This window comes from Ostrea edulis, chromosome 2 (assembly GCF_947568905.1).
Source record: "Ostrea edulis chromosome 2, xbOstEdul1.1, whole genome shotgun sequence".
NCBI lineage: Eukaryota > Metazoa > Mollusca > Bivalvia > Ostreida > Ostreidae > Ostrea > Ostrea edulis.
The window spans coordinates 97,840,401-97,864,117 of NC_079165.1; the positions used below are offsets into that span (position 1 = coordinate 97,840,401).

At 34.2% G+C, this 23,717-nt stretch overlaps 1 protein-coding gene across 1 annotated transcript in view; it reads right to left on the reverse strand.

Annotated features, from left to right (window-relative positions):
• Positions 1–1,170: 1,170 nt before the first annotated feature.
• The window catches only part of LOC125681035 (T-box protein 12-like), a 30,993-nt gene continuing 8,446 nt past the window's right edge, over positions 1,171–23,717 (reverse strand). Inside the window, exons 4-9 of the mRNA XM_048920930.2 lie at positions 17,112–17,155; positions 14,050–14,130; positions 12,490–12,573; positions 10,425–10,508; positions 8,652–8,747; positions 1,171–1,743 (exon numbers count right to left, since the gene is read on the reverse strand). Of these exons, the coding sequence (XP_048776887.2) occupies positions 1,679–1,743; positions 8,652–8,747; positions 10,425–10,508; positions 12,490–12,573; positions 14,050–14,130; positions 17,112–17,155 (454 nt within the window). The 3' untranslated portion in view covers positions 1,171–1,678. The remainder of the gene's footprint in view (positions 1,744–8,651; positions 8,748–10,424; positions 10,509–12,489; positions 12,574–14,049; positions 14,131–17,111; positions 17,156–23,717) is intronic.

Genomic DNA, 23,717 nt, shown 5'->3' on the forward strand with positions numbered 1-23,717 from the left:
CAGTTTTTCACATTGGTGGGAGTTGACCACTATTACCCTACCCTAAAAAATTCAGGCCCTGTGGTAGGGTCTTCGATGTTTCGGAACCCGATGTTTATTCATCAAATGTAATGTATTGGTGATAAAAAAAAAATTGAGGGGTGGATCTCCAGAACCAGGGCGAGTACTGCCACGATTTTTTTCAAAGTAGTTGAGTTAATCACTATCATCCTACCCCCAAAATTGAGGCCCCGAAGTAGGTATCTTCATCAATGCTTTTGAGGCCGATGTTTGTTCACTAAGATTAATGTGTTATTGGTAAAAGTTGAAGGGGCGGATCTCCACAATGAAAGCAATTACTATCATCATTTTTTCTCAAGTATGTTAGGTGACCACTATAATCCTACTCTAAAAAGATCAAGCCCCTGGGTAGGGGTAGGGGTCTTCGATGTTTTCAAACCCGATTTTTATTTACTTAAAGTAATATGATATTCATAGAATTAGAGGAGCGCATCTCCACAATCAGAGAGAGCATCACCACTATTTTTCACACTTGTAGGAGTTTGCCACTAATATCTTACCCTAAAAATTTCAGGCCCCGGGGTTGGGTCTTCCATGTTTCCTAGCCCGATGTTTATTCAATAAGTGTAATGTATTATGAATGAACATCGAAGAGGCGGATCTCCGTAAGCAGAGGGAGTACCATTGCTATTTTTTCACAGTGGTGCGATTTGCCCAGTTACAATGCACACCTATCCTTAAAATTCCAGTCTAAGATTTTCTTTAAGTTGAACTGCAAACTGCGTTCTAGAATGCATTCTCTATTGAATTGCGAAGAGTGAACTGTGAACTGCGTTCCAAAATATTGTTGCAGGACAACACTTGACGTTTCATTTGCCAAACGCATGGAATTAAAAGTGAAAGGCACGGATCTTTCGTATATGATCTTAAGCGCGTCTAGCAATAGAAATAATAATGTCTCTTTCGTATATGACCTGAAAAACGTAGTTCCTATGGTACTGTAAATGTTGGCACGATAAAGAATCCTCATTGCTCAAATTGAATTCCTCAAATTGAGTTCCCTGTGTAAGTCAAACTTTGCGGCCCTTCACCTTCAACTGGTGACGTCTCTCTATGAGTGGAAAATTACCGAATACGTATAACAACATAAAAAGTAACAAAACTCTGGGATCAAGATTATAATTTTTATGGCTGCTAGATGCAACGCAGACAATGTTCTGTGCTTTCGCTCCTGGGATCAGACACGCGCATATGATATGTTTATTCTTAGCCCACTCGGATCAGCCTATCAATTTCGATTGAGTGTTGCATGTAAGTACAATATGTAGGTTTTATGTAATATGTGGTCCATTGACGCCAAACGTTTAGTTGTATATGTTTGATGATATCATGTCAAGTATTTGTGCCTGAATTTAGCACATGAATAAACTGATAGTCTATATGTGACCAAAGGTTTGCCATATATAGATATAATTAAGTAAATGAATTAACTGTGAAAAATAATCCTACCACTATTGCAATAAAGTACCTTATTAATACTAGACCAAGTATTAACTCGTGGGTTACAAAATGGACAGACATATATACACATATTCAAACATTCAAACATCTAGACACACAAATTGATTTCTGGATACTCCAAATCTTATTTTACGAGAGGAAAAGTGATGAAATTTCTTCACCATGAGTTCTTCATCTGTTTGGGATTGTCAGGATAAATGTCTTCTTTGTCCCGTTTCCACACTGTAAAAGAATAGATAAGAAGTGAAAACAAACGAAATCACCTATTAGTAAAGTTTTTCAATTCATATATTTCTTTCTATTGGTTTTGCACAGAAATTCAATTCCGAGTCATCGAAATCATTTTTAAGTCAAGACAATTATTGCACTGTATTGATTGGAGAAATGGTTTGAAACCTAGAAATTGAAATCATCAGTTGTTGAAACTTATGCCGGTATGAACTGAGGAAACAAATAAAGTACGTCCATTATCATGTCACATTTCTTTTGTAGTCCTATGAATACTTTTTGAATCATAGATTTTACTAAAGAGAATTATTATGAAATGTTATTACAAGAGACTGTTTATACATTGAGGTACTCCACCTTTATAAAATGTCATAGGTTTTTGCAAAATCTTTGTGTATTATAAAAACGCATGTTTTTGTAAGAATAGGGAATTCTATTCAATGAGTACAATAAAATAAAATTTGGCAAACTTTTCGATACTGAGAACGTTTACTTTTACAAATAGTTGATTATCTACGTTGAAAATGTTCTCAATACTGATACATGTCAGGCAGCATCCGAACTACTGACAGATTGGATTGCAAATAAGATCATTATAACGACCATAGAATTTCAAAATCTGACTTCAAACGAGACTGTTGAAACATCTGTATCATGAACTTATCGATCAGAAGCTTGCGTCCATTAGAAAATTTACATACACAAAACATGCTCTCGCGTATCGAATTAGTTGGGGGAAATAAATATTTATGCAGGTGATAATGAAATATTGCTACTTATATATATATATATATATATATATATATATATATATATACATGAAGTTAACGATGGAGAACCTAATTAAAGGACATTCCATTTATCATAAAGTTAAGTTGTCAGTCTGTCGGTGATTTTCAATAAAATATCTAAATATGAAGCAGATACGGAAGATTGATATCTTTTATTTCACAGGAATATATGGAATCGACTTATGAATGAAAATACACAGTGTTAATAGTTAAAACGTTGATGTATCTACAATGTATAGATTTAATTAAGGCCACAGCAAGAGATTTTTTCTTCTCATGCAGAAACTTTGAGAATAAATTTTGCCACATAAGAATAAAAGAACAGGTCGGCTAATAAAAGAGCACAATTCGTGCCCAAGGATATTACAGATTGTTGGGAGACTTGATTACCAAAGACCACATAGATATTGTGGAACTCTAGTATCTTTTTAATATCTAATTCGGAGAATCATATTTGTGTTTAACAAAGTAATTTCCATATGACTGATCACAAAATACGAATATCTCCGTGTTACTTTTTATTGATGAAACAATCTGTTGTTATTTAAACCAGTTTTAGTTTTATTGCAAGTGGTTGTCGTCCTGCGTCGTCCGTCAACAATTGGATATTTTTAACTTCTTGAAAGCTACTGTTCAAATTCTTTTCAAATTTGGTATAAAACATCTTTGGGAAAAGATGGACATATACTATAAATTTCAGGACTCCTGCTCCCCAGGGGCATTATGGATGGGACAAAAACTGCCAAAATGACCAATTTTCAAAAATCTTCTCTACAACTGCACAAGTTAAGAAAGACTAAATGATTAGTGATGTAAAATTAGAAGGCGTCTACCAAAATTGTAATTTTCATAATCCCAGAGGTAGAGGTTCTGACCCCAGGGCGGGAACAAACTTGGTGTATTGTGTTCATGTGTAAAACACTTAAATAACATCTTTAGTGCTATTGATAACAAATTGAAACTAGGTGGATCTTTAGAAAGAACAGTTAGTCCTTTACCAAAATTGTAAATTTGATGATCCATGCTTTAGGTATACATCTTGTTTTATACTGTTGCTAAATATTAGATTTTTTTTTAGATATGCAGAACAGAATTTCATAGCCCTTGGCACAAGTGATCCTTTTAGCTAATAATCAGGTGGGTCTCTTGTTATGTATTTTTATCATACTGATTCACGAAAATGTGCGATTTTCTGAAATTGACATCAATTTGTAGTTATATTTGTCTGACATCTTTTAAAAGGTTGCAACATAATCAATAATATGATTAATTATAAAATTACACAATATTAAGTGAAATTTAATACAGTTTTTCTACTTTGAACTCACAATAGTGCAGGTATAAAAATACCTTTATTTGACAAAATATGGTGTTTTGCTCTTTTAAAGAAATATTCCTAAGATTTGATCCTATGTATTCTTTCGTAAACTACGGCTATTTTAAGGATGGTCTACGAGTTTCAACCACATATTAATTTCGTAAAAAGTCATATTTTGTGGTGCTTTTAAACACATTACTTATTACATAGCTCTATGCAGGTGCTGTATGAAAGGTGAAGATAACGAACAATGATCATTCTCATAACTCATATAAGCAATATAAAACAGAGAATTTGGGAAACACGGATCCCTGGATATACGAGGGCTGTTCGATATGTAATGTGTATTGTACCACAGCACGATAATGCGTTGCACGATTTCGTGGATGATGATACTCTTAAATGGCTGTATTCATACCTTTCCAACTGTATAAACACGAGCCTTCAGCTCCACATAGTTTTAAACTTAAAGTAATTTCAATAGAGCCAGTCGTTGACCATTGATGTGAAAATGGGTGGGAAACGGGTTGAGAATATTGAAGAAATTAGAGCTTATATAAAAGTTCGTACAAAACTCGGTCATTCTGTAATGTAGATTTTTACCGAATTGGGGGGAAGTTAATGGGTCTGATAAGGTATCTTATGAGACAGTTCGTAGGCGGAGAAAGAACTTTCTGACTGGCACAGAGTCCTTCAAAGATGCAGCAAATTCTGGCTGGCCTGTGATTGTAACAGGCAAGGCAAATGTCTCGAAAGTCAGGGAAATAATTGAAAGTGATGGCAGATACACCATTCGTTATATTGCCAAAGCTGTTGGCATATCGCTATCGCGGGTGTTTTTATTTTGACGCCTATTTTGAAAATACGAAAGATTTCTGCCAGATGGATACCGCATATATTGACAGATGATTAAAAACGGGTACGATTGATTGATTGGTTAATTGTTTTCCGCCACACTCAACCACTTTTCGGTTGTCTGGTGGCGCCAAGTTTTTATTGGTGGAAGAGAGAACCCAGATACAATGTACATGTGAAGAGACCACCGACCTTCCGAAAGTAAACTGGGAAACTTTCTCACTTACCGGCGCGAGTGGGATTCGAACCCGCGCCGACAGAGGTGAGAGGCTGTGTGATTTTGAGCGCGATACTCTTATCACTCGGCCACGGAAAACGAGTACGAGTACAACCCGCTAAGCAATTGCTCAAAATGTTTCCCAAATTCAATCAAAGACAAATTGCAAACATTGTAACTGGTGACGAAACATGGGTTCACTATTTCGAACCAGTAAGAAATATTATCTCCCTCAAGTATAGCTCTTATCCTTAGAGGAATTTGACTCCACGTTTTTGGCACTCTGTTTTCCCCTAAAATAGCTCTTAAAGTTTATTATTATTTCGGATTTTAAACATTTCAGTTCAGCATCACTGAAGAGACATTATTTCTCGAAATGCGCATCTGGTGTATTAAAATTGGTACCGTATAATTTTTACATTATGACCCCTCGGTGGAGGCCTCTGCTGGTGGACTGTTAGTCCCCGAGGGTCTCTACAGTCCAGCAGCTAAGTATTTTATTACTAGCTTGAAAATAGGGATGTATATATAATTTCTGTGATAAAATTTAGAAATTCATTTAAAAATTAAGGATTATCTCTCTCGTGCATAGCTCTTATCCTTAGACGAATTTGACTCTACTTTTTTTGGCACTCTGTTTTTCCCTATAATAGCTCTTTAAGTTTATTATTATTTCGGATTTCAAACATTTCGGTTGAGCATCACTGAAGAGACATTATTTGTCGAAATGGGCATCTGGTGCATCAAAATTGGTACCGTATAAGTTTTACATTGTAAACAAAATATGGCTAACTAAACACGGTAGAAGGCCTGTAGTTGCCAAAAGAACCATATACACAAAGAAGGTTCTTTATTACCTATTCTTCTCATGTGATGGTATAGCCGTGCGAATTCCGGTGCCGAAGGGGAAAAGTGTTACAGGTCGGTATTACCAAGATGTTCTACTAAAAACAACTCAAGAAATATTATCATAAACGACGCCCTAAGTCAGGATCTAGGCATGGTCATCTATTTCATGATAATGCTCCATAACATACATCTGAGCTTGTGAGCCGGAGAAGGTTGCCGTCTTGCCACACCCATCATACTCTCCAGATCTAGCCCCATGCGAATTTTTACTTTTTCCAAAACTTTCAGCCACCAGTCAGTGCGTCAGAGGTATACCTAAATCAGCGTACCGTGAGGCATTTCAGAAATGGATTCAGAGATTCAAATTATGTATTTGAAACCGCGGAGAATACTTTGAAGGGATGTGATGTTCATTTTACTATTTGAGTCGAATGCTTTTGAGATATCGTACAATACACATACATATCGAACAACCCTTGTATCAAATTTGGGATCAGGTGCCTAGGAAGAGTAAGCAACCCCTGTCGACCGGTCACACCCGCCGTGAGCCCTATATCTTGATCAGGTAAACGGAGTTATCCGTAGTCAAATCTTTTGATGAGCAAGAGACTAAGCATAGTAATAATTTTGTTATAACGAAATGATTATCTCGACATACCGAACGCGTTATAAAGAGATAACTTACGGTAACTATCAGGTCCATCTTTTCTTTCCCGAAATCTAAGATTACTTTTAAAACAGGTTTTAAATAGCTATTTTACTATTACATGTACTTAAAGTTGTAAAGAAATCATCTGTAACAGAAATTGAACATTTCAATGCCCTCGATATCGAAGATCAAGGGGCATATTGTGTTTGTCCTGTATCAGTGTCTGTCATTCTGTTCAAAACTTTTTCATTGCTCATAAGTGTTGAATGGTCGAGTTATAAGGCTATAATATTTCATAGCTGCATTTCTTGTGACAATACCCTTCTATTTTGTTACAAAAGCTTTTGACCTTCTGACTTTGACCTTGGAGCTTGAACTATTTTAAGAATATTAACCTGGGTAATATCTTGTGAATAACTCAAGGTAAGGCTTTCATATTTTGTTGACAACGTCCTCATTACAAGACCTTTCATTTGTATTTTTGTTGCCACTGGGGAGGGGGGCATAGTGTTTCATGAACACAACTTGTTCCTCAATTAATCGACTTTTAGTACTCAACAACAAGCCAATTCAACTTAATGACGTCAATATCCACAAAGCCATGTCATCTTCATCATCATCTTCTTTAAGAATACATGTATGCTGTAAAAATCATCAATGTATTTAAGTTTGCAGAAAATATATTATATGATTGAAGTATTTTTGAATTTATACATACGCTATTATTTGAATTAATGGTCTTTTCATTTTTAACTGCAGAAATAAAATCAAACCTATTTTGGACTTGGTCGTTCTCCATATTTGACGTAAAGAAAATTAAAATTCATCCATGAATTCAAAATGATATACATGTAGCACATGAAATAATTTTCTGTGCTATCCAGATATCTGCCTGCTATCTAGTATTACGTCATGAATGATTATAAGATTCATTACTAGATTGACATGCATTGTTAATCTGCATCTAGCCTGGCTGATTTTTCGCTCAAATATTGATTTATCTATGAAATTTGGACAAATTATTTTTAACAAAACGATAAATGAAATTTTATTAATTCTCAACAACGGAAACCCAATCATTTTCTTGAATTCTAGAAAACACATCACCACTTATCAATTTCTTTGGAGCAATAAATGAACATTTTTCCGTCATCATTACGACAACTAATAGTCTTAGATAATATTATCGTCAAACGATCGTCTATAAGCCTTAGGATCTATTAATGTCAATTTTATGCTCAAGAAAAGTTTTTGGTGATATCTTCTCAAATAATGGTGATTATTTTATTGGCATATCTAGACCTGCAGTACATATAGGTGATAGTATATTAGAGATGTGAGGGTCATGAGACCCCAGCATACCACCATATGAACTTACGTTTTTGACTTGTCCAAACAATGTCTGTTAACCTATTAGGTACAAAATTATGGGGGGGGGGGGATAATTCATTTAGTTAGCATGAAAAAAGCAATAATTCACAACTTTTTTCTTAGCTTGTAGGTTTTCATTTTAGCTTGTGAAGTTTATCTACACAGGCTAAAATTAGCCTGTGGTAGAAAAATGTTAAGTTCGATCCAGCGTAAGATTGATTAATTTAATTAATTGATTGATGCTCGCTTAGAATATACTTCTCTACTGCCACATATTACGCTCGATAATTTTAATAAGTAGACGTTTTGTTTGTTATCAGCTTTTGAAGTCTAGTTGTAGTATTAGTTTCCTTTTCTATTTAGTTTTATTTTCTATGTAAATATGCTATCGTCCTGAGGAAGGGACGAAAATTTCACAATGCACTGTTGTTCGTGTCGTTGGTCATTGGTTTTTCAAGGTCAAATACAAAAAATACACACCCTATTTCTTAAAGTGTGTGATCTAAAAGTACACAAGGCCAAAAGGCACTGAAAAGGCCACGTCACTGTTGGTTATTTAAACCTCATATTTTCGACGCAACTCGCGTCTTTATCAAGATACATATAGACAGGTTTTAGCAATTTTAAGATGAGTTTTGTCGGTTAGGTTGAAATTGGTCAACTACTTTATTGTCCCGATTTTCACAAAAAGCTGGTGACACTTATCTAGAATTAATATTACATTTTTTTTTTAAAAATCATCACTATTTGAAGAACCCAACCAGTGCTCCTGGAAGTATCCAATAAGCATATGGTTGGTTATTTAATGGTTTAGCAATTCAATACAACCACCTGTATTTTTTCAATACATACTTTCTATTCTGGTATTGTACTCCTTCAGACGCTCCTTTCTCATCTCACGTTCACGTTCTGTGCTCTGTAAGTTGTTTTCTTTGTTAACTGCTTTTGCTGTAAAGAGTAAGTTACATAATGTTTAAGAATTTACAATTGTACAGCATGTTAGTGATGACTTAAACGCTAGGAGTACGTGTTTAAGAAAACTATCAGGAAGATGACAGCAACCCTCTACTCGTTCCCCATTACCAGAATTTGAAATCTTTCCTTGAATTTCGGTCTACGTTCATCCACGGGATTTGATTTATGGAGTTTTTTAGACTCAGTATTTAACTTGTCTATTTGTTTCTATTTATTGCGTTTGTCAAATTTCATAAAACTGATTAGGTTGCAGCTTAGGTTTGGCAAAGAATACATGTAGATTGAGACTTTGGTGTGTGAGAATTATCTCTAATGTGACAGTATATATATATATATATATATATATATATATATATATATATATATATATAATCGTATCAAATTGAACATTAATTATCTATAATTTCGTCATGTACTATTCAGTGAAATATCGCGAGCAATATCCAGACATGAATTATGTATACACCAAACCAAGGCAAACCATGTTCCCATGAAACTTTATTGGTTTGAATCTAGGTCAATAAAGGGGGGTTAATTCACAATACAATAAAGACATCTAAACAGTCACGATATCCTAATATTTTAAACTCTCACTTCGCAGCCGGAGGATCATGGGTTCGATTATTGATCCCGACGAAGCGTCCAACCTATATTATCTGGACAATCAATGTTCCGTGTTATGGTAGACATTGACACGATGAATAACTCGGACTTTACGCCCTTGAGCACGATGATGATATATTTCATTTTTACAACTAAAACCTACTACATCACTACTTAACAGAGCATATTTGTAAAAGTGACTTTTCACCAACAACTGTGGATGTTTCTTTATCTTTATACGTGAAAAGTTATCGAATGAGAGAGATAGAGGCTGTTCGTACGAGTTGACGGGTTTTATGGCTTTATTGAATTATCAATATTCAGAGAAATCGAAAGTAGATACATGGATATTTTATGAAAGTTTGTATATGCCAATAAAATAAAATAAAATTCAAATTTTATGATATCAAAAAGAGAATTAATACTATCAGAAAATTATTTTCTGATATGAAAATAATAATAATCAGAATTTCTTTTTGTTGTAAATAAATTTTTGATATAAAAAATCAGCTCTCTTTTATTATTCATTAATAAGAATATTTCTTTGTGACATCATCAATTTGAATTAATATATCAAAAGCGATTTTTATTTTGTATGTTGAATTCATTTTCTGACACTAAGAAATATCAATCTTCTTCGTGTCTGATATTTGTTTTCATTTTAAAGAGTAACAATTGATATTTAAGATATAGATTGTACAATACATGAATTTTATATTTCATATCAAAAAGAAAATATCTGAGATTAGAAATACCTAAAGAATACCGGAACATAAGCTTATAAACCTTAGATGCATTCAGACAAAAGCAAGATGTGTTTGTCAAACACACTAAAGGAACGCTGTGTGGTACATGACATTGTCCAGATGTCGAAAATGAAAACTAAAGACCCAAGAACAGACCGACAGACGGACATACACGACCTTTGTATTACATTATGTAACATGTCAGAAACTGAATCAAAATAAACAAATGAATACACTATGAGCATTAGAATATGTGTACAGTTAACCATAATTATTTCCATATACATTTCATTCTACTTACCAGTTGCGTTTGAATGCTGATTCGATGATTTAAATTCCGGGTATCTCTCTGGAAAACCCATTCTCTGTCCATCACTGCATACGTCTGATCAAATCAAATATGTTGTATATATAGTATTGTGAGGAGAAAAAAATCAATTTTAAAGAACAATAATGTTATCAAATCCCATCTGTATTAATTTCACGATAGCCAAGTAGAAATTCAATTGACATTTAATTCATAGTTTTGTAATAACATATCTAAGAAAAGTCGTTTCTGTTTCCTAGTTCTCAAAAAGGATATAGCTACAAATTTAACAATACAATGCGCGTCCCACAGTGATAAAAGTGAGACAGAAGACATATTTTGGGGAGTTGAACTATGTATGCAAGAATGTTCAATTTCCTTATCACAGCGCAGTGATTTTGATGGATTGTGTATGAAGGATTCTGCGTGAACTAATTTACTCCTTTGAGCACTCCAAATACGCATCAGCGGTAAAATATTACATGTGATTTTCTGTATTTATATTCAATTTTGATAATTAGATTCTAAGTAAATGCAAATATATTAATTTCGCCCATTATGTGTGTCACATTGAGTTCAAATTAATGTTGGTATGAAAACTGTCGAAACATACAATAGAGACAGCACAAATTGTGATTTATCTACTCTATGATTCCAAAACGGACATAATGGCGCGATATTGTTTAATATCCTCTGAGGCTTAATAAAAAAAATGTTTATTGCCTCAGATTCAATGTCATGCATATTTCTATAGAATTCATTTTTAGTTGACATCATTGATTCTTTAAAACAATCAAAGTGAGTGAACTAGAAAATAAAAAATTCTTTTATTTGATATAGACTTCCCGTGTACTGATGTGCGACAATCCTGTATATTGACATTGAAGAATCGGAGAAGAGCCTAAATATAGCTTGCCGAATATTGCATGAAAAGGTGAAGATAACGAACAGTAATCAATTTCAAAAATTCTATAAGGAACACAAAATTGAGAGTTGGACAAACACGGACGGATCCCTGGATATATCAGAGGTGGAATCAGGTGCCTCAGAGGATTAAGCATCCCCTGTCGACCAGTCACACCCACCGTGAACCTTATATTTTGATCAGGAAAATGGATTAATCAGTAGTCAACATCAGTGTAAAAAGAACTGTCTAAAATAGGTTGCCAAACTAGATTGTTATAACGGCCATAAAATTTGAGAAATGCTGACTTCAAACAAGACTGTTGAAACCCCTATAACATCAACGTATTCGTCAGCAGCCTGCCTCAATTTAAAATATGATCATACGCAGAACAATCTCTTGCGCATCGAATTAGTTGAGAAATATAAACACCATATGCAGGTGATAATGGAATATTACTACATAGATATGGGAAGTTGACGAGGGAGAAGCATAAATCAGCCCCTTTGTCAGAAAGTTTAGTTGTTAGCTTGCTGTTAACATCTATGTTCAATAAAACATCTAAGTACAAAACAGATGTGGAAGATGTGTTTTAGTTTTAGTTCACTGGTATATACCATTCCCATGTAAAACTTTGTTCCCTATTTGTGGCCCCATCCTACATGAGTCCCCAGGGGCCATGATTTAAAGAAACTTGAATCTACATTAGTTAAGGAAGCTCTCGTGTAAATTTCAACTTTTCTGTCCTTGTAGTCCTTCAGAAGTTTTTTTTATAAAGATGTTATCTATTTGAACAAATTTGTATCCCATTGATCCAAAGATGCGTATGACAACTTTGGTTAAAATTGACTTTGTAGTTACGGTTAAGTCGAAAATGTTATCAAAGTTTATGGAAGGACAAACAGACGCCGGACAAAAAGTAATCAGAAAAGCTCACTTAATCTGAACTAAAATGAATTAAAAATTTAGATGATTAAATTTCATATATGAATTCAAAATAATAGATAAAGATCAACCATTGTTTGTTTAAAACACCGAATGTGTAAGTACTTGATAACCTAGCCTAATGGCACGGATAGCTCATGCACTTTACTCTGGATGTTTGGTGTTATGACAAGGTAGCACAACAAAATGGAAGATGAATGTCTCTATTACCTTGTTCACGCATTTTTCTTGTGAGGTAAGGGAACATATGGAAGAATGACAGAGCCATATCAGCGGACTTATCCGCAAGTGGATCTAAAAGGAAAATTACATGTAATAGTCTTTTAACATCATGTTGAGAAGTTAAAGGGAAAGTATACTATCTTCTCGTATCCTTTCGTTTCCTTTCATAAATGTATCTTAGATAGAATTATTGATGGCACAATATTGAATTTGTTATCATCACGAATCTTCTATACTAGCGGAAACAATGAATACATCTTTACATGCAGCTATGTTTCACTGGTGATACCAGATATGAGATCAAACAATATATGTCAACATACATACGAAAACGTTCGAAAACTCGAATGAATCTAAACATTATGCAGTTATTTTATGTATCTCAGTGAAACAGTTAAAACTGTTGCCCTAAAGAGGTATTGATGACCTCATGAACTATATTGTTTGAGGCCAACTGCCGAGGGAAATAGTCAGTGAGGTCTTCCACACGTACACCAACGAGGGGCAATAATTTTGTATGTTTAGGTGAAATAACTGTTTTATATTCCAATTGATTTATCTAATTATCTGTAACCAAAAGAACCACAGTGTTGTAGTTAATACTTTACTAATGAGAATATATAATAATGATATTTTATAAAACGTTATTCATAAAGTTTTCAACATACATCTATAAAACTCAGTTTTGAATATGGATATGTATAGTTCGTTAGTGGCAACGTAACAACCCTTAATGGTATAAAATTCACTAATGATAAATGTTGCATTAACGAATGCATTTGTGTTCGCTAATGAAAAAAATAATCAGTATATTTCATTAAGGATGTACCATCATAACCAGTAATGACAAATCGTCGGTCAATGATAAACTTTTTTTTCAATAGCTAACGATTTATCAATAGTGGTTATGATGATACATCATTAGCAGACACAAATGCATTCATTAATGCAAAATTTATCATTAGTGGATTTTATTATACCTCAGAATATTTTTGCTATATAAATGTTGGGTAATAAATATGCTATTTTTCTGGATAACGCTAGCCGTAAAATAGTTTCTGAACTATCTGCCCAAGGGAAATAGCCTCGAAATTATTTACCGGATGCTATATTTTCCCGTGTTTTCTTTTTCGGAATATCTCTAGTGTTATCAAATCTGTGACGTCAAAGTCCAATAACTCTAAGTAGTTTATCAAACGACAATGGATACTGGTAAACTTCACCTTCGTATGTCTGACACAGGTAAAGTATACTTTGGTATAATAAAACACCTATTTACTGACTATTCGGACAATAGTAAGTTCATTGTCCCCCCTCGGGAAAAAGTTGCTGTCTTGGGGGACAATGAACTTGCTATTGTCCTCATAACCAGTAAATAGGTGTATATTATATCATTAGTGGTTGATACGTAGCAACATCCACGTGGCGTGCCATGAAACAAACAAATGTAATGACTGGTCAATCGTTTAACTGCTGCATGCTCAGAAAAAGGAAAAGTGCTAAAAGACTTTTCTAATAGAGAATAGGACAATAAAATATTCTACTTACATCCAAGAAAGGAAAACCACGTTTTAGCGTCTCCTATTGTAATGTCCGTCTGTGCTTCTTTGTCCTTTTCATATTCGCCTTCTGGAGAAGAATCAGTGTTAAATACTTTGTTGTCACTAGGAGGCAATGAAGGGTTATTATTTCGGTTTGTTGTTCTCAACGAGGCAATGAAGGGTTTTTAATTCGGTTTGTTGTTCACTACGAGGCAATGAAGGGTTTTTAATTCGGTTTGTTGTTCACTACGAGGCAATGAAGGGGTTTTAATTCGGTTTGTTGTTCACTACGAGGCAATGAAGGGTTTTAATTCGGTTTGTTGTTCACTACAAGGCAATGAAGGGTTTTTATTTCGGTTTGCTGTTTACTACGAGGCCATGATGTGTTATCATTTCGGTTTGTTGTTGACGGTTTTGTGGGAGTCATCGAAGTTATACATGTAAATCAATTATACAAACATTTCAACAAAGATTGACAACTTTGGAAGACATTGCGAATTACATGGATAAGGTTGACGGTGTTCCAATTATATCGTTTTATCTGGGAGTGAATTTGATTCGAAGATGTTCAATGCTAGTTTATTTTTAATTCATTTACTTAAAACTTTTGCATCTTACAGCAGCTTATTTACATTCACAAAAAGTATGAATTTCACTCTATCCCCTTCATGTTTAAAGGGGCATGCATATGATTTGAGCTGAAAATTTTCAAATTTTATTTTTCGATTTTTAATGTTTAAAATTCTCAGCTAAGGTATTTCGAATGATCAGCAAAAATTTGAATGTCAGTTGTCGAAGTACATGGGAGATACAGAGCTTACAATTCTTTGTTATGTAAACAAGATTTGTGTCATGTTTTAGTTTACATAGGTTAAATATACAAGTAAAAGTTTGTTTAAAGCAGATTTTTCAATTTAAAAGTTAATTCTGAGCATAATTCAACAGTTTCTAGTGTTTAACACATCTCGTTTTGTTTTAAACATGCTATTTTCTATCGGGTAATCTATATGGAAACAATCACATGGCACGAGTCTTGTTTACATAACAAAGAATTGTGAGTGCTGCATCTCACTTGTAACTCAAGAACTGATATTCAAATTTTGGTTACGTTAGTTAAGCATTGTAGACAATAAAATGGAAAAACAAAATTTCAGCTCAATCGTGTACATGCCCCTTTAAGGTAGATGCGCAAGTTAAAACAACCAATCAATCAAACGGGCATGCGCATTCCTGTCAGTAATTATAACAATGCCATCATCGCAAACCATGTCTACTGTCTCAGGTCACATTACGTTATAGCCGTGTTTCTATGACTAAAAACCCTTGACTTTATAAATATTGATCTTCCAAAATCAACTAACTGAGGAGTTCCCGTAATATTTTTAAAATCCATACACACATACGGTGATCATCGCGTGGCTCATAATGAAGTGATCCGAGGAAAACCGACACAACAGTCAATCAAAATAAGTTTATTGATACAGAATTTGTAAGCATAAACTCTGTTGTAAAATCAGGTTTTATTTAACATATAGCTATATACATGACTTGTAAGCATAAACTCTGTTGTAAAATCAGGTTTTATTTAATATATAGCTATATACATGTACATGACTTGCTTCTAAAAGAATGATATGTAAGCTTTTTTGTCTGTTATTATTTGTAAACAAACGCTACATGTTTTACTTGCGGGTGTAGCAATTAAAATATCGAAATTTGTTATCATAACTGTGATTGGTCAATAAATGATGCTGTCATTTCCAAAACATTAATGAAAATCGAGGGTTTCGTCGATCATACAGCTTCGGTTTGAGGTAGGGTAGGTACACACCTACTCGTACTCGTTAAGTGAGGCTAGCGACGATGTGGTAATGTCTATCTGTCAAAAATCTCAATATAAATTTAAAGTATGAGTTTCAAACCAATTCATCGAAAAATATGAAAGACATAGACGTTTAATTGTTATCCAATCAAAATTCAGCACACGTGAGTTCGGGTGGTTGTGAGTAATTTTGACTATGCCAACTAGGTACGAGTTCTAATGCAAGGTGAAGATAACAAAAAGTGATCAATCTCATAACTCCTACAAGCAATACAAAATAGATAGTTGGGCAAACACGGACCCCTGGACACACCAGAGGTGGGATATACTTACAAGGCAAAATTCAAACAGTCATTTTAAAGAAGAACGAAGTAAGAAATGCTAGTTCAAACATAGCAAGCTGAACAACAATGTATGTGCATATTCACATATGTCTTTCAGGAATTTTAACCATATTTTTCAGGTACTTCTAGTATGTACCTATGTTGTGGATATCATTCCATTTTGCTCATTTATAGGAGATTTAAAGTTGTTAAAATTTTAGCTAATTAAAATATCACTATGCAATAAGTGTGAATTCGTTATAAGCCTGTTTGTAATAAGTGTGTTTAACTGTAACAGCACTGGTGTGATGTGGTGCATAATGACATAAAATAAAGTAGGCCAATATGATCAAATAAGAAAGAGAAAATGATAAAAAAAATTCTTAAGAAGAAAAGATTTGGGGTGGAGCATCTACCATGGCATCATATGGGAAAGCAAATTTAGAATATCAAGCAAATTTACTAAACCCTGTTACTTTAGTAACTTACTGCTTATTTCCATAGTTTTAAAAACCTTTTCTTGTCGTTAGTTTGTTATGTTGGATACAAAATTCAGTACTTTCAATTTTCTAAATGAGGGAATAATGAGATATTTTATTTTGCTACACCTTTGATACCACTGAAAATATTAACCCCTTGAATTTAAGTTCCCTAGACCTAATTTAGCAATAAATGTTGCAACTACAAGTAAGAAAGGTTAATATGGCTTCATCTCGTAAGTTATGAAAATACATGCACATATCTTCTTGTTTATCTTAATGATGACAAAAATCAACCGTTAAATAATATTCAGAAAGTAATCATCAATATCAAAATGTACTTGAAAGTATGTAGGATTGGGAACAAATTATAGAAGTAATGGAAAAGAGAATGACTTTCTTGCAGACTACAATTATGAGTGATATACTGAGTTGAGAGACTTACTTGTTTTCCTGCTGTCTTTCTTGATAGATAAATCTAGCGGACCTCTAAAAACAATACAATATTTGAACATTACAGGGATAAAATCAGTATTATACATTGTAAACAAGTAAAGATAACGAACAGTGATCAATATCATAAATCCCAATAATGAATACAACATCAAAATAAGAACACACATGAACCCTTAAACATACCAGACCTGGGATGAGGTGCATACGAGAAGTAAGCATCCCCTGTGGACCACACCCGTTGTGAGCCTTATATATTGATCATGTAAACGGAATAATCCATAGTGAAAATCAATATGTAAAGAACAGCCTAATCATTTGTTTTAAACACGTCAGACAGCATTTGACCCAGTGACAGTTTGTATTTGCAAATTAGATCATTATAACGACCGTAGCATTTGCGAAATGCTTTCTTTCAACGAGACTGTTCAAACCCCTATACTATCAACTTATTTCATAAGATATATGACAGAGAACTCAAAATAAAATACACCACAGAGTATTCCATGTCTGATTCATATTTAAATATTTTCTTGAACATTGACATCAGCTGCAAACTAGCAACATAATTTTATGACAAACGAGATTACTTTAGTTTATTGGTCCTCAACTCTCCATAATCATGTAGCAATGTTCCCGTATCACCTGCATATGATGTTTAGATATCTCAATTTATTGATACGCAAGAGGATGTTCTGCGTATAATCAATTTTTGTCATTAAGTCGAATGCTATCTGACGTATTTTATACCAAGTGTACGTCGTTTTTTACATACTAATTTTGACTACAGATTCCTCCGTTTGCCTTTTCAAGATATAGGACTCACGGCGAGTATGACCGGTAAACAGTGGATACTTACTCCTCCAATGTACCTGATCCAACCTCTGATATATTCAGGGGTCCGTGTCTCTTCAATGGGAAAATAGTAGGGTTTTTTTTTTTGCAAATACCCTGATATTAGAGGACATGGTAGTCTATAAGAAATACAAGATACGGGGTTTTCTTTTATATTAGTAAAATCAATAGTCCTTCATTTAGGAATTGAATTTCATTTTTCAAAATACATGAGGGTACATTTATGATCTTCAAGCTTCCGCCGGAATACTTCAAAAACTGCATTACAATAAAAGAAATATGGTAATGAAAGAGTTAACAATCGGACTTGGGAGAAATCATGAATTAATTTTGCTTGTATAAATAGAAATTCCCGTAAATAGGGGTCCAAAACACCTTATAAGGTTTGAAGAACAATTCATTTTTCCTACTAAGAATAGAATAGCGTAATATTATTTCATTCATTGTAGGTTGGGATCAGTGTTGGACTCTCTCTCTCTCTCTCTCTCTCTCTCTCTCTCTCTCTCTCTGCGTGCATCATTACGCCTTTAAAGTTTGCATTATCACGCCTATATTTTGCAATACTACGCCTTTTATTTGCGCTGTTTACATCTTTCATTTGCATTACCATGCCCCTGCAAATAGAGTTAGAGCACCTTTTAACTTCACATTAGTATACCTTTAATTCGAGTTATCACGCCTTTGATTCGTGTTATATCGTCTTTTATTTACATTATACGCATTTAAAACATTTTTATTTTTAAAATAATAGTATCTGTAGGTTTATTACTGACAGAGATATACATATTTATCTATGAATATGATCGGGAGGCGGGGCATTCTGATGTCACGTAGAAATTTAACCTCTGCATAATGTATGCCAAAGACTGTATTCAAAATATTCCCACTATCATGATTCTCGACACGATTGAGATATTGAGATCTTGGTCTTAATCTTGGAATAATCGTTGTGATTGTATCAAATCTTACCTAATCTTGCCATCAGTCGTGGCAATCGTTTTGATCGTAGAAAGTGTTTCAACTCTCAAAAAATTTCTACGATCAACATGATTAATTTTCAGTCGTTACAATAGCATCAGATCGTATTGCATCGTAACAAAGCGCAATATATCGCAACTAATCGTGGTCCAAAATCGTGATGATCAAGATCAATCTTTTACTAGGTAAACACCACGCTTCAAATGTTGCAATGCGTTGCAGTGTCCGACAATCCCTCACGATAGTTATAATATAAGCATACAGCAATGTTACAAATACTACGTTGTCATCAACATCAACTTCCGCTTTTTTAAATGGCTGTGAGTTGTATTGTTCACTTGCTAGATGTTAAATAAGGAAGTCAATGGTCAATCGGGCTGTATATATATCCGTCGGGGTCCATGCATAGCTCAGACAGTGATTATGTTCGATTCTGGTCGTGAAAGACATCGCGATCACAATCGCATCCTATCGCAACATAGCGCATTGGTTCGCGATTAACATATCTTAATGTATACGAATGTATCTGCACGTATATGATGGTCCAAAATGGGGAACCTTGATCGTGAAGATCGTCTGAGATCGAGGTCCAATCGTGAACTTGATCGGGACAATCTTATCAGAACGTATGTAATCGTATCTGAACGGGTGTTCAGATCGTGTCAAATTAATTTATCTATCATGACTTAACAGGATCAAAGGGCAACAAATCGTATCAGAACGGATTAACTCGCATAATCTCGAATTAAAACCCGCAATTTCAGAAAATTTCCGAGATCAGCTGCGAATCGTTCGTATCAGATTGCACGACAGTGGGGATCAGGCATTACTAAAACGTACATATATACCTTTAAGTTTTCATAGAACGTGTTACGGTCAGTTGAAGTATGCAATATAATCATGAAACAAAATAACGAGAGGGCTTTCTTAGAAAGCACAAGTCATCACTTAAATATTCGGTTTGTTTCTGTATGAGAAAACAGAGGCTGTGTACCGGTATATAAAAAATAGCAAAATAAATGCCCTCACCCACCCTCGAGAAACGTTTATAACAGAATATTCCCACGGGGACTTTCGTCGTCGAGGAACCACGTTCACTTTTAAGAAACATAGAATTGAGCCGTTCCTAGCAAAAAAGACTCTTAGCTTATCCAACAATGTTTTTCAAAACACGTCATCATGAAAAAACATGACTTTATATTTGACATACTGGTTAAGAAAAAGGTCATAATTACCAATCACGAGTTGGTTGTCATCTTTGATTGACTATAATATTTCAACGACAATCAATATTACTCTAATATTTTGAGAGATTGTGTGCATTACTTTTCATACTTTAGCATTAAAATAATTAAGGGCCTGTTTTGCTAGGAACGGGTCAGGTTTACATAAGTCTCTCAAACACATTATATTACAATACTACAAAATATATTGAAAACTAACTGAAGTGTAATTGGTATCTCATCTGGGTGGCAATATATTGAGTTCTTCACACAATCGTCATGGGTCACCAGTCTTTTCCCTTTGTCATTAAGTTCTTCGAAGGTGTGACTGTTCGGCCTAAAATGCAAATCAAAAGAATTGGAAATCAAAAACATATCTTGTTAAAGGTATCACGACGTTAATCTTTAGAAGACATGATTTAATATTCATTATGAACACCATTTACATGCATCTATACAATTGATGTGTTGAGTAGATATCAATGAAGAAGTGAATTAGAAGATAACAAGCATTAATCAATCTCATAAATCCTGTAACATGCATAAACACACGTTATGAACGATTTTTGGGAAAATTGAAAACCCACAATAATCATATACGTCCAATATTAACACAATCGTAAACTAGTTCTTATTATAACAGGAACCATTATGGATGTTCCCTCAAAACGTTCCTAATTTAAAAAGCGGTGTCATTGTGCTCCTGCACCCACCATCTTATATTTCGAGTTTTTGTAAGATGTTAATGTGCCTGTGATGTCAAGATCGTTACATTTTTCTCATTGGTAAGTGATTTACCGTTTATGTAAATATTAGCCACTCAAAATTGAATGCATGTGCTTGCGTGCGTGTGCAAGTGATTGTTACGCTGCTAGAGAAGCCACAAATAAATCTGCTACATAAATTTCAAAACATTTCATTGAAATTTCGAATATTCTATAATAGATAGGTACCTGTTGAAAGAAGTTAAAAACCACAATGCACGTGCATTATCCCGCAAGCAAATTGGATTTAGCATTTATCTTTCATATTATTTCACACCATTCATCAGACATTCATATTGTAAACCTACAGCCAAAAAATCATTTTATCTTAAACTTTAATTAGAAACGTTTATAATAGAATATTTTCCAGGGGAATTCGCTTCGTCGAGGAATCACTTTCACTTTTAAGAAACATTGATTTACATATTTCTCTCGTACACATTATATTACAATACTACAAAATATATGGAGAACTAACTGAAGTGAAATTGGTATCTCATCTGGGTGGCAATACAATGAGTTCTTCACACAATCGTCATAGGTCACCAGTCTTTTCCCTTTGTTATCAAGTTCTTCGAAGGTATGACTGTTCGGCCTACAATGCGAATTAAAAGGATTTGATTTAAAAAGATATTTTTCTTAAAGGTATCACGACGTTAATCGATTCATCGCAACGTCTTTAGAAAATATGATTTAATATTCATTATGAAACACTATTTACATTTATTATATACCTATCAATGTATCATTCTCTGATACTGTGGATTTCACAGCGTGTGATCCGGTTTTCCGGATCATCACACTGGTTTTCTGATCCCGTATCAGTATCCCTTGAAATTGATGCCGTCACAATGATGTCACAATGCATCAACGCAACGCTATTTGTGGAAAATATTGAGCGTGTCACAAACGAAACTGCGTACACATAATTTCATGGTATGTTTGTGTTTTTCATAATTTGGATTACATTTATTATATTATAAATGTGGATTTAAAAGGCATAAAGGGTTATAATAATAAATTTATCATTACTACAGTAACTTGATCCGAAGAGTTGGTTCACGTCTCTTTGACACGATTTTTACAGATATGAATTTGCACTACATCATGAAGTTTTCATGTATATTTGAACTTTTCTGGTTCAGTGGTTTTTACAAGACTTCCCCCTATATATTCCCACGTAAAACTTTGATTCTCTATTGTGTACCCACCCCACTCACGGGTCATGGCTATCAGAAAACTTGAATCTGCACTATGTCAGAAAGCTGTCATATAAATGTGAACCTTTCGGGTTCAGCGGTTCCTGAGGAGAAGATTTTTCAACATTTTCTTTATATATTCGCTATGCATGGCCATCTTTCCCCACTGCCGCAAAAAGTTGAAGCACAAAAGTCCCACAATTCCTGTAAAATTTGTCAAATCAAAATGGTGGTGCACTATGATCAACTACATATGGTGATTAACAATCCTACATAATCTGTTGAGCGGTTCCCGAGGAGTTGCGTCCACAATGTGTTCCTAAAGTGTAGCATGTACAAATTCAACAAAGTCCGACAACTCCCATAAAATTTCGTTGAATTAAAATGGCGGCGCAATATAATTAACCACAATCCTACAAAATTTGAAGAAAATTCGTCAAGCGGTTTCGGTCACCGGTATTTCTATGTCCCCCTTCCGCGTTGTGGTGGGAGACTTTGAAGGGCAAACACTGACCTCTGTCATACCAGAGGTGAGAGCAGATGGCTTGGAGGAGTAAACTATAGACCACCAGCTGCAAATGCTAAGAAGAGAAAACCTCTTCCCAATTGTAAATGTTGCTATAAAGATACATACAAAGGTATGATGTTGCTCTAACATTTGGCGTATACAATCACTTATACAATTAACATGGAAATCATACAGCCATCTTAAGGATTCATGGCCCAAGGGTTTTGCTGAAATATCCCTGACAATTTTAATCTCACATATGAAAGGTGTGAAGATAACGAACAGTGATCAATCTCATAACTCCTAAAATCAATACAAAATAGATAGTTGGGCAAACACGGACCCCTGGCAACGGGGGCCATGATTTATTGTATGGTGCCATTTCATTTTGGTACTAAACAATATATCATTTATGTAATTTAGGTGGTAAATGATTTTATGCTGATGAATGATCATTTTTAAGTTTCATTTTCAACCTAGTATACCAATCAAGTCATGATAGTTTGATATGATAGCATATATTGTGAATTTGTAGTCATCTTGAGTAACCTCTATGACTCCCGTTCCTTTGATCTTGTTAGTTTATTTTGATTGGGAGCAGATAGCGTCACTTGAAAAGATAACTTTACCAGAAGAATATAATTTTGTTATAAAAGTTTTTGATTAAATGCGAAATTTATTTACCCTTTCGACTCCCATTCTCGACATGATAAGATACTTAAATGGCTTAATTTGCACGTGTAGAGCTTACCCTCACCTTTCTGCTACCTACAATCTGTTTACAATATACATTCAGCTGTCCATATACATTTAGAATGTTCACTCTTTACTGTATATATTTCTAGGGTTTTATAAATGTTTACACTTACAATATAACATATTTAGTCTGGGGTAATCAACGAAGAATATGCTATAATATTTGTTACATGTGTTTTAGATTAATTTTCAGTTGTACCGGTCGCGATAGCTCAGTGATAAAGCGTTCGTTTCGTAACAGGGAGGCCATTGTCTTTTATGTATGTATTTATTTTATGCTAAGTATTAACCTACCTTTTGATCAATGAACATTTT